We start from the raw sequence: 12,841 nt of genomic DNA, 5'->3' as shown, positions 1-12,841 counted from the left end.
AAACAAAAGCCCAGGGCCAGATGGCTTCCCAGGGGAATTCTATCAGACATTTCAAGAAGAATTAATACCTATTCTCCTGAAACTGTTCCAAAAAATAGAAATGGAAGGAAAACTTCCAAATTCATTTTATGAGGTCAGCATTACCTTGATCCCAAAACCAGACAAAGACCCCATCAAAAAGGAGAATTACATACAGACATCTGTCTCTCTCTCTCAAATAAAATCTAAATAAATAAATAAATAAATAAAATGGTGGTGTAATATGCAACCCTATTGTAGAAAAAACTTAAGTCAAAGAAAAAATAGAACTAGAGATACACATAAAAACAAACAATTATAGGTATTAAAGGTAATGTTTTCCTCGGTGTACATTGTTAGTATAGTATTGGCATACTTATTGAAATCAGCAAATGATTTACTATATCCCCTAACATTATTAGTTGTAGATTCTTGCCAAGAGTAAGAAGAATCTTTCCAAATACAAGAGTAATGGGCATGGTGGCTTGACTGTGTTCATCAGGGCCACAGAACTTATATTCTCCCTGCGGTCATTTTTGTGGGCTGGTGAACTCTTTCTGAAGGCAATTGTGAAGGAGAAACTGTGTGGATGGAAGGACACTGACAATATGCTACATCACATTCAATATATATTATGTGAGGCATCTCTTGTGTCATTCTGAGTGGGAAAGTAAAAATTATCCAGTGACTCCCCCTCTTCACACCTCAAGAATTATGAAGTGACAGAGGAGACAATATTTTATATTTGATTGATTACAATTTTTAAATAATAGGGTTTTTTAGAGAGAGGTATCCCATCACAGAAAATATCAAAATTTAATTCAAAGGTCATCACATTTCCCCATAAAAAACTTGATACTATGGCATGATGAATTGAAAGGAAAAGATATATTTAAAAAAAAAGATATATTCATTTTATGAAATTCCACCACATAAAAATGTACAAATTTATATTTCTCAAAATTATTCTCATTATTATTCTCAAAATAAATTCCATGATTCTATAGATAGATCAAAGCCAAATCCTAACTAATGCCAAAGGAGTCATGGAATAAATGTTTAATGAATGAATACGTAATGAATAAGACAGTCTTATCACCTTTTAATCTCTTTAATTTGTGTCTTCTCACTTCCTTTTATCATGATAACAAAGAAATAATTTAAATAACAAAGACCTTTACTCCAGATATTGATATTTGTATGGCATCAGAAGAGATTTATTTATTTATTTATTTTAAAGATTTTATTTATTTATTTGACACAGAGAGAGAGAGCACGAGCAGGAACACAAGCAGGGGGAGTGGGAGAGGGAGAAGTAGGCTTCCTGCAGAGCAGGGAGCCCGATGCGGGGCTCGATCCCAGGACCCTGGGATCATGACCTGAGCCAAAGGCAGATGCTTAACGACTGAGCCACCCAGGTGCCCCATCACAAGAGATTTAATATACAAGATCATAACTTATATATTATTATTTAATATACAAACCATACTGTATATGTATGTATTCACTCAAGTCTATATTTCTGAAGATCCAAGCAATTAGCATAGAAAATACAAAACTAGATATCAAAACAGTTTCTGTGGGTCTTTAGAATGAAGTAAATGCATTCAGGTTTATGTTTACATCTTCTTTGTGTTATATTACAGACAAAATTACAAACTCCTAGTGAGCTATTTTCTCTGAAGTTATGCCAATGATTAGAGTCATAATAGAGTTAAGTAGGATGGTTACAGTATTGTTGCATTCACAGAATGTTCATATACAGGAACTATTGTATTAATTGTGTCTATGGGCTAAGGATTGGTTGCTTCACTAGAAACTAAAGACAGATTTACAACAATAGTGCACAAGGGTTTCTTTTCCTCCACATCCTTGCCAACACTTGTTACTTCTTCTGTTTTTGATTTTAGCCATTCTGACAGGTGAAGAATGATATCTTATTGGTATTTTAATTTGCATTTCCCTGATGATTAGTGATCTTGAGCACCTTTTCATGTACTTGTTGACCATCTGTACCTTCTTCGGAAAAATGTCTATTTAGATCCTCTGCCCATTTTTTAAATTGGAATTTTTGGGGTTTTTTGGTGTTGAGTTGTATAAGTTGTAAAATATATATATATTTTTAAATTTTCTTTTACTATGTTATGTTAGCCACCAAGTTATTTATATATTTTGGATAAGAGCCTCTTATTGGATATATCATTTGCAAACATCTTCTCCCATTCAGTAGGCTGAGTTTTTGTTTTGTGGATTGTTTTCTTGCTGGGTAAAATCATTTTATTTTGGTGTAGTCCTTATAGTTTAATTTTTCATTCATTTCACTTGTCAGAGGAGATATATTTAGAAAAATGTATCTATGTCTCAGGTCAAAAAAATTACTATCCTCATGCACCATTGTTAGGGATACAAATTGGTGCACTATTGTGGAAAATAGTATGGAGTTTCCTTGAAAAATTACAAAATAGAATTACCATGTGAACCTGTAATTCCACTGCTGGTTAACCCAAGAAAACAAACAAGCAAAAAAACTAATTTGAAAAGATATATGTACCTTATGTTAACTGCAGCCTTACTTATAATAGCCAAGTTATGGAAGCAACCCAAGTACCCACTGATGAATGGATAAACAAAACATGGTGTATTTATATACACAATGGAATATTACTCAGCCATAAAAAAAAATCTTGCCATTGGCAACAACACGGATGGATCTAGAGTGTGTCATGCTAAGTGAACTAAGTTGGTCAGGAAAGACAAATACTATGTGACTTCACTCATGTGGATTTTGGAAACAAAACAGATGAACAAACAAACAAAAAAAAGAGACAAACAAAAAACAGACAATTAGGGGGCCGCCACCATGTCTCTAGTGATCCCTGAGAAGTTCCAGCACATTTTGCGAGTGCTCAACACCAATATCGATGGGCGGCGGAAAATAGCCTTTGCCATCACTGCAATTAAGGGTGTGGGGCGAAGATATGCTCATGTGGTGTTGAGGAAAGCAGACATCGATCTCACCAAAAGGGCCAGAGAGCTCACTGAGGATGAGGTGGAACGTGTGATCACCATTATGCAGAATCCTCGCCAGTATAAGATCCCAGACTGATTTTTGAACAGAAAAAAGGACGTGAAGGATGGAAAGTATGGCCAGGTCCTGGCCAATGGTCTGGACAACAAACTTCGTGAAGACCTGGAGAGACTGAAGAAAATTAGGGCCCATAGAGGGCTGCGCCACTTCTGGGGACTTCATGTCTGAGGCCAGCACACCAAGACCACAGGGCGCTGTGGCCACACCATGGGTGTGTCCAAGAAGAAATAAGTTTGTAGGCCTTATCTGTTAATAAAATAGTTTATACACCTAAAAAAAAATAGGCAATTAAATATAGAGAAAAAACTAGTGGTTGCCAGAGGAGAGGAGGGTGGTTGATGGGTGAAAAGTAACCTTATCATGTTGAACATTGATAAATGTACAGAATTGCTGAATCATTATATTGTACACCTGAAACTAACAAAGCACTGTGTCAATTACATCTGAATGAAAAAAATGAAGACAATTAGAAAACATATTTCATTGCCTTATCCAGGGTAATATTTTGCTATGACACCTGGTTCCTCTTCAATTTTGTAGATTCATGGTCAACTCTCACCAGCTTCCTCAGTGCATTCTTCATGTCCTTATTCCATAGGGTATAAACAAGAGGGTTGACACTTGGAGTGATGATTGTGTAAAAGAGGGTGAGGAATTTGCCCTGGTCTTGGGAGGCACTGTTGCCTGGTTGTAGGTACATGTAGATAATAGTTCCATAGAAGATGGATACAACAGTGAGATGAGATCCACAGGTATTAATTGCTTTATGTTGGCCTGCTCTTGACTTTATTCTCAGCACAGCTTTGGCGATGTAGCCATAGGATATAAGAATAAGGCTGAGAGGTGTAAGGACAATGACAATGCCTAAAGCAAAAACAGACATTTCAACTGCTGTGGTGTCTATACAAGCTATTTTGACCATAGCTGGCAACTCACACAAGAAATGGTCCAGAAGGTTGTTTCCACATCGAGGCAAATTCAGGGTGAGTGTACATAATACTACAGAATTGGCCAAACTAATGCTCCAGACTGTGATTACCATCTTGAGACAGAGATGTGGGTTCATGATTACCAAATAATGCAAGGGCTTACAGATAGCTATGAAACGATCATAGGACATAACAGCAAGGAGGAGGCACTCAGTGGACCCCAACCACATATAAACGTAGAGTTGAGTGACACAGCCCACATAGCTGATGGTCTTGTTAGGTCCCCACAAGTTAACCAGCATTTGAGGGATGATGCTAGTCGTGAAGCATAGGTCCAGGAAAGATAAATTCCTGAGGAAAAAATACATTGGCGTGTGCAGATGGGGATCCAGGAGAGATGCAAGGATGATGGCTGTATTACCCATCCATGTAAGGAAGTAGAAGACAGTGACAACTCCTGATAGGACCATCTCCAGTTTGGGATGGTCAGAGAAACCAAGCAGAACAAAACCGTGTAGAGAAGTGTAATTGTTTTGGTCCATAGTCCTTCAGTGACCAAGTCCTAGAATGAGAAGAAGAGAAGGCGGTGAAGGAGGATATAAGGAGAAGCAGGAGGAATAAGCAGGAGAGAATAAGAAGAAGAGAAGGAGGAGGAGAAATCTGTCAATACAATCTATATAATTAAATACAGAATTAAAAAAGGGAAACGATTTATGTTAATACTTAAAAAATATGGGTAGAAGTACATATTAGAGCCAAGGAACATGGTCTTTGTTGTAGATCCTTTTACAGTGATGTTTAATATTATATTTTTATCTAGGTGAGCTTGGCAAGGTTACTCTTAAAGTCAAGTTCTGAAATTTCTCACATTTAAGTTTGGACATTTGGAAGAGATCTGGTTCTAAAGTGATGGGACCCTCCGATTCTGTACAAATCTTTTGGCTTGATATAGTGAACACACTCTTACTTGGTCAGCAAATTCACCTATGAAATGTAATTATTTTGTGAATGTCAGAACGAGGAAAACAGTGTTCCTCTTTTTTCATATCTTAGTGAGTAGCACTGTTGATGTCCCAGTTTCTTATGTAGGGGAAATGGCATTTATCTTTGGCACCTTTATCTCTCTCATCCTGGTACCTAACTTATCACCCAAACTGGTAAGTTTGAAAGCAAATTACATTTTAACTATCCTCGCACTTTTAAAAAGCTTCCACGATCTCTACTCTAATCCAAACCACTATCGTCTCTTCTCTAGATTCTGGCAACTGCCTTCATTCCTTATCCTGATTTTTTAAATTCTTTTAAAAATTGTTTTCATAGTTTAAAAAATATTAGTGAATATACAGTGTAATATTCATTTCAGGTGTAGAATTTAGTGATTTGATCTTCCATACAACACCCAGTGCTCATCAGAAGTGCCCTCCTTAATCCCCATCACCTATTCAACATATCCCCCTACCCACCTCCCTGCGGGTAACCATCAGTCTGTTCTCTTGATTTGCCTCTTTGTTTGTTTTTTATCATTTTCATTTGTTTTTTGTTTCTTAAATTCCACATATGAATAAAATGATATGGTATTTGTCTTTCTCTGATTGACTTATTTTGCTTAGGATAATACTCTCTAGCTCCATCCATGTCATTGCAAATATATATACCACATCTTCTTTATCCTTTCACTAATCAATGGGCATCTAGTTTGTTTCCAGAATTTGGCTACCATTGATAATGCTGCTATCAACACCAGGGTGCATGTGTTCCTTCATATTAGTGTTTTTGTATCCTTCAGGTAAACGCCTAGTAGCGTAAAATAGAAAACCCAGAGATAACCCACAACTATAGTGTCAATTAATCTCCAACAAAACAGGAAAGAATACCTAATGGAAACAAGAGTGTCTTCAACAATTGGTGTTGGGAGAACTGGACAGCAACATGCAAAAGAATGAAACTGGACCCCTTTCTTACATCAGACACAAAAATAAATTCAATACAGATCAAAGACCTAACTGTGAGTCAGGAAACCATTAAAATCCTGGAGGAGAACACAGGCAGTAACCTCTCTGACATTGGCCATAGCATCTTACTAGATGTGTCTCCCATGGCAAGGGAAACCAGAGCAAAAATAACTATTGAGACTCCGTCAAGATGAAACGTTTCTGCATGGTGAAGGACACAATGAAGAAAATTAAAAAGCAACCTATGACATGAGAGAAGATATTTGCAAATGACATATCTGATAAGGGTTAGTATCCAAAACATATAAAGAACTTATAAAACTGAACACCTAAAACACAAATAATTAAGGAAAAAATACGTAGAAAACATGTACAGACATTTCTCCAAAGAAGACATCCAGATGGCTAACTAACACATGAAAAGATGCTCATCGTCACTTATCATCAGGGAAATACAAATCAAAAGTACAATGAGATACACCGGTCAGAATGTGTAAAATTAACACACAGGAAGCAACAGGTGTTGGGGAGGATCGGGAGAAAGGGAAAGCCTCTGACACTGTTGTTGGGAATGCAAACTAGTGCAGCCACTCTGAAAAACAGTGTGGAGGTTCCTGAAAATTTAAAATAGAACCACCCTGGGGGCGCCTGGGTGACTCAGTCATTAAGCATCTGCCTTCGGCTCAGGTCATGATCCCAGGGTCCTGGGATCAGGCCCCGCATTGGGCTCCCTGCTCTGCAGGAAGCCTGCTTCTCCCTTTCACACTCCCTCTGCTTGTGTTCCCTCTCTCGCTGTGTCTCTCTCTGTCAAATAAATAAATAAAAAAGCTTTAAAAATAAAAAATAAAATAAAATAGAACCACCCTATGATCCAGCAATTACACTAGGATGTATTTACCCAAAGGATATAGATATACTAATTTGAAGAGATATATGCACCCCAATGTTGTTAGCAGCATTATCAACAATAGCCTAATTATGGAAAGTGCCCAATGTCCATCAGGTGATGAATGGATAATGAAAATATGGTATATATCTATATACATAAAGGAATACTACAATATATTCAAATATACTATTACATTATATATATTTACATATGTAATGTGTATATATATATACACATATATATACTTATATGCTTATATAATATATATATACTGATATGGCTTATATATATATTTTTTGGCTTGATATAGTGAACACATTCTTTTACTTGTCAGCAAGTAAGTATGTATATATACTTTTATGTATAAGAATGTATATATATTTATATATATAATGTAATATTACTCAGCCATAAAAAAGAATTGAGTCTTGCTATTTGCAATGTTATGGATGGAACTAGGTAGTATTATGCTCAGCAAAATAAGGCAGTCAGAGAAAGACAAATACCATATGATATCAGTCATATGTAGAATTTAAGAAACAAAACAGATGAATACAGTGGGGCACCAGGGGGAAGAGAGGAAAACCAGGAAATACACTCTTAACTAGAGAACAAATTGATGGTTACTAGAGGGGGGGTGGGTGGGTTGGGAGAAATAGGTGAAGGGGATTAAAGGGTGCACTTGTGATGAGCACCAAGTGGTGTACAGACGTTTTGAATCACTAAATTGTACACCTGAAGCTAATATTACACTATATGTTAACTGAAATTTAAATAAAAGTTCAAAAAATGAAAAATGAAAGTGAACCAATTATAATCATGTATTCTTTAAAAAATTAACAGCCCTCCATGGTGGTTTGTAAGTTTTAAGAAAGTGTCTGGCAAAAGCAGACATATAGACCAATGGAACAGAATAGAGAGCCCAGATATGGACCCTCAACTCTATGGTCAAATAACCTTTGACAAAGCAGGAAAAAATATGCAATGGAAAAAAGACAGTCTCTTCAATAAATGGTGCTGGGAAAATTGGACAGCTATATACAGAAAAATGAAACTCAACCATTCTCTTATACCATACACAAAGATAAACTCACAATGGATGAAAGACCTCAATGTGAGACAGGAATCCATCAAAATCCTAGAGGAGAACATAGGCAGTAGTCTCTTCGACATCAGCCACAGCAACTTCTTTCAAGATACATCTCCAAAGCCTAGTGAAACAAAAGCAAAAATGAACTTTTGGGACTTCATCAAGATAAAAAGCTTCTGCACAGCAAAGGAAACAGTCAACAAAACAAAGAGGCAACCCACACAATGGGAGAAGATATTTGCAAATGACACTACAGATAAAGGGCTGGTATCCAAGATCTATAAAGAACTTCTCAAATCAACACCCAAAAAACAAATAATCAAGTCAAAAAATGGGCAGAAGACATGAAAAGACACTTCTCTGAAGAAGACATACAAATGGCTAACAGACACATGAAAGAATGTTCATCATCATTAGCCATCGGGGAAATTCAAATCAAAACCACATTGAGATACCACCTTACACCAGTTAGAAAGGCAAAAATGGGCAGGGAAAGAAACAACAAATGTTGGAGAGGTTGTGGAGAAAGGGGAACCCTCTTACACTGTTGGTGGGAATGCAAGTTGGTACAGCCAGTTTGGAAAACAGTGTGGAGGTTCCTCAAAAATTTAAAAATAGAGCCTCCCTATGACCCAGCAATGGCACTCCTGGGTATTTACCCCAAAGACACAGATGTAGTGAAAGAAGGGCCATATGCACCCCAATGTTCATAGCAGCAATGTCCGCAATAGCCAAACTGTGGAAAGAGCCGAGATGCCCTTCAACAGACGAATGGATAAAGAAGATGTGGTCCATATATACAATGGAATATTACTCAGCCATCAGAAAGGATGAATACCCAACTTTTACATCACCATGGATGGGACTGGAGACCATGCTAAGTGAAATAAGTCAAGCAGAGAAAGTCAATTATCATTTGGTTTCACTTATTTGTGGAACATAAGGAACAGCATGGAGGACATTAGGAAAAGGAAGGGAAAAATGAAGGGGGGGCAATCGGAGGGAGAGACGAACCATGAGAGACTATGGACTCTGAGAAACAAACAGGGTTTTAGAGGGGAGGGGGGGCAGGGATTGGTTAGCCCGGTGATGGGTATTAAGGAGGACATGGAGCACTGGGTGTTATATGAAAACAATGGATCGTGGATCACCACATCAAAAACTAATGATGTATTGTATGGTGACTAACATAACATAATAAAATTTTTTTACAAATGCTGTCTTTCAGTTCTTCATTTCCAATTTAATCTACAGTTCCCTCTTTTATTTCTGCTTGATCAAAATGTCTGAAATTACAAATCAAGAAATAGGTTCATGTCCTCCTCTTATAATGGAGAATACATTTAATCTTTCATAATAGAGATAAAAAGAATTTCTCTGCACAGATTTACAATATATTTTTTATTCTAAGAATTCTAAAAGAAAACCAGATGAATCAGTACATATAAGTCTAATTTCTTTTCCTTTTACCACTCACAAGTTGTTTTACCAAGCCAGGCACATTATTTTCCAAGAGATATTAAAGATTAACATTACTGTGATCCAGAGAGAGTTCACCTGATATTCTGCTTCTTTACTAGTGAGGATCCCACAATGTGTAGAAAAGTTAAACTTTTGCTGTCCAGCACTGTGGTTCCTTCACGTCTTCCCTGCAATGCATCTGCGACTTTTGCTGCTCCCAAGTGGGTTAAGGAACTGAATCTGGACAGGACTCCTCCTTCTTGAACATGTGACTTCACATAAGGGGATGAAACCTATCACAGACTCTTACTACTTGTTCTGACTTTAAATTAACCTGCAAATAGATCTTAGTCCTAGAGAAAAACAACCATTAATTCAGAATAAGAATTGAACAAAATTTCCCAATGTTGCCCAAAAACCCAGATCCTCAAGATTTTCTAAACAATTGACCTGCATCCAATTGATGTCCATAAAGTGTCATAGAAAATGTCAGTTCATAAAAAGGTTGGACAATTAGACCATATCCCAATGTTTCACTAGGGAACATGTAACAGATACAAAAGTTATGCCAATATGAGGGAAAACTATAAGGTGGGTGGTGGGGGTGGGGTGGGGAGAAAATGTATATTCAGAAGTTTTTCTCTAGGTAGTGAATATGTTACAAATAAAACGCACATTTAAATGTGCATTTCAAATTCTAGAATTATAGTATATATTAATCTATGATACTCTTACTATTAATAGAACATACGTTGATTTGGAAATAATTTGGCTGAAGCAGATATCATTTAAAGAACCTATAATAGTTATCTCTGATGGCCAAGTTGAAACAGTTATGTGTGAAAGAGATGTTCAATCTGCGCGGCCCTAAATGATAGGCTGAGGATCACAAGATTTGTGTCTTTATTCAGTTCTAATGTGCCTTTGTCTTGATGACCATGATAAGTAACTCACATACTTCAGTGTCTATAATAGTTAGTTTTGTTGTGTCTGAGTCACTATCTAAACCTAAGACCCTGAAACAAGTATGTATCTGAAGATGTTTATGGGCTGCTTTATGATCATGTTAAAGTTGCATACCACATAAAATACATAAGCATAAACTGATTCATGATACATCTCTAAATGTGATGACTTCTCATCTCTGAATAATACAACAATTTTAAGTGTCTGCTTCTGTATGATCGTAAACACAGTATTCTACTTTTGAGATATAGTATTGTATGATGTCGATGGAGCCAGATGTAATCCTGGTGATTCTAATTATCAGCTTGTGTGAACTTGGGAAAATTACTTAACTTTTCAGTGCCTCAGATTTCTTGTCTATAATAGGAGGACGGTAAATAATATATATTTTAAAGGATTAGTATGAGGATTAAATAAATTTAACATATATAAAATATTGCAATATTGGCTGGCACACAGTAAGCATTCAAATTAGAATTAACTATTACTATTGCAGTCAATTCAGGGGTCTGTATGCTGTAAATCAATCCAATTATCAATTTTGGGAGAGCTCATACCAGTATTTGACAAAATATCTGGTAAACACTTTCCCCCTTTCAGCCACTTCTTTTAGGATTATATATAGAGTATATGTATATTTGTGTACATATTCTGTATAAATACTGTTATTAATAATGATAATAAGAAATATAAGATCAGCCAATGGCACATTTTTATCTATCAAAATTTTCACATATGGATACTTGAAAATATACACTCTGAAGATCTCAATTTTCTTTCTTTTTTTTAAGATTTTATTTATTTGACAGAGAGAGACACAGCGAGAGAGGGAACACAAACAGGGGGAGTGAGAAGCAGGCTTCCTGCTAAGCAGGGAGCCCGATGTGGGGCTCGAACCCAGGACCCTGGGATCATGACCTGAGCCAAAGGCAGACACTTAACGACTGAGCCACCCAGGCGCCCCGAGATCTCAATTTTCAATCTTGTGTTTTCTTCTTTTCCCTTTTAGTTAAGTTTTCTATAGTCTTCCTTTTTAGTTTTCTATTTTTTATTTATTTTTGTGTGTGTGTGCAAACAGAATGTATATATTTTTATTTCACCTAACATAATTTCATTAACATATTCCATATTTTACATAATCTGCATAATCAATGTGTTTAACAGTTGCATAATAGTATACCAAGTTATCATTTTTTAACATAATTTTTTATGTTCAGTTAGCCACTGTATAGTACATAATTAGTTTTTGAGGTAGTGTTCAATGATTCATTCGTTAAGTATAACACCCAGTACTCATCACAACACATGCCCTCCTCAATACCCATCACCCTGTTACCGCCTCCTCCCACCCTCCTCCCCTCTGAAAACCTCAGATTTTTTCCTGGGGTCCATAGTCTCTCATGGTTCATGTCCTTCTCTGATTTCTCCCCTTTTGGATTTCCCTCCCTTCCCTGATGGTCCTCCATGCTATTGCTTATGTTCCACATATGAATGAAACCATAATTGTCTTTCTCTGTTTGACTTACTTCCCTTAGCATAACCCCCTCCAGTTCCATCCATGTCGATGCAAATGGTGGGTATTCATCCTTTCTGATGGCTGAGTAATATTCTGTTGTATATAAGGACCACATCTTCTTTATCCATTCATCTGTTGAAGGGCATCTTAGCTTCTTCCACAGTGTGGCTATTGTGGACATTGCTGCTGTGAACATTGGAGAGCACGTGCCCCTTTTTTCACTACATCTGTATCTTTGGGGTAAATACCTAATAGTGCAATTGTTGGGTTGCAGGGTAGCTCTATTCTTAACATCTTGAGGAACCTCTGTACTATTTGCCAGAGTGGCTGCACCAGTTTCCATAACCACCAACAGTGTAAGAGGGTTCCCCCTTTCTCCACAAACTCTCCAACATTTGTTGTTTCCTGTTTTGTTAATTTTTTTCCTTTTTAGTTTTTTTAAAAACTTCTTTAAAAGTCGTAATTGAGTTTCATAAGAGGAAAAACAAAAATGTATATCATATATATATATCCTTGCCTATTACATTCCCACACAGTGATTTCCTGGCCTTCGATCCTTATTCTGTGACTATACTCCATATTTGCTATGCTGGACACATGAGAGAAATCATCTACATTCTTCAATGTTTTTTAATTTTATTATGCTATGTTACTCACCATACAATACATCATTAGTTTTTGATGTGGTGATCAACGATCCATAGTTTTCGTATAAACCCAGGGCTCCATGCAGTACATTCCCTCCTTAATACTCATCACCAGGCGAAACAATACCCCTCCACCCTCCCCTCTAAAACCCTGTTTGTTTCTCAGAGTCCATAGTCTCTCATGGTTTGTATCTCCCTCCGATTTCCCCCCCTTCATTTTCCCTTCCTTCTCCTAATGTCCTCCATGATATTCCTTATGGTCCACAAATAAGTGAAACCATATGA

At 36.7% G+C, this 12,841-nt stretch overlaps 1 protein-coding gene and 1 pseudogene across 1 annotated transcript in view; one reads left to right on the top strand and one right to left on the bottom strand.

Moving 5' to 3' along the window:
* Positions 1 to 2,848: 2,848 nt before the first annotated feature.
* Positions 2,849 to 3,442, top strand: LOC112813490 (small ribosomal subunit protein uS13-like; annotated as a pseudogene).
* Positions 3,443 to 3,606: 164 nt separating this feature from the next.
* LOC112813461 (olfactory receptor 2W1) overlaps positions 3,607 to 12,841 on the bottom strand; it is a 114,658-nt gene continuing 105,423 nt past the window's right edge. Inside the window, exons 4-5 of the mRNA XM_025858506.2 lie at positions 7,971 to 8,087; positions 3,607 to 4,597 (exon numbers count right to left, since the gene is read on the bottom strand). Coding sequence (XP_025714291.1) covers positions 3,615 to 4,577 — 963 coding nt within the window. The 5' untranslated portion in view covers positions 4,578 to 4,597; positions 7,971 to 8,087 and the 3' untranslated portion in view covers positions 3,607 to 3,614. The remainder of the gene's footprint in view (positions 4,598 to 7,970; positions 8,088 to 12,841) is intronic.

The sequence above is a fragment of the Callorhinus ursinus genome, unplaced genomic scaffold, assembly GCF_003265705.2.
Source record: "Callorhinus ursinus isolate GAN/ISIS: 27379988/994484 unplaced genomic scaffold, GSC_fseal_2.0 scaffold109, whole genome shotgun sequence".
Classification (NCBI taxonomy): Eukaryota; Metazoa; Chordata; class Mammalia; order Carnivora; family Otariidae; genus Callorhinus; species Callorhinus ursinus.
Note: the sequence above shows the minus strand (reverse complement) of the source record. Positions and strands in the feature narration are given on the sequence as shown.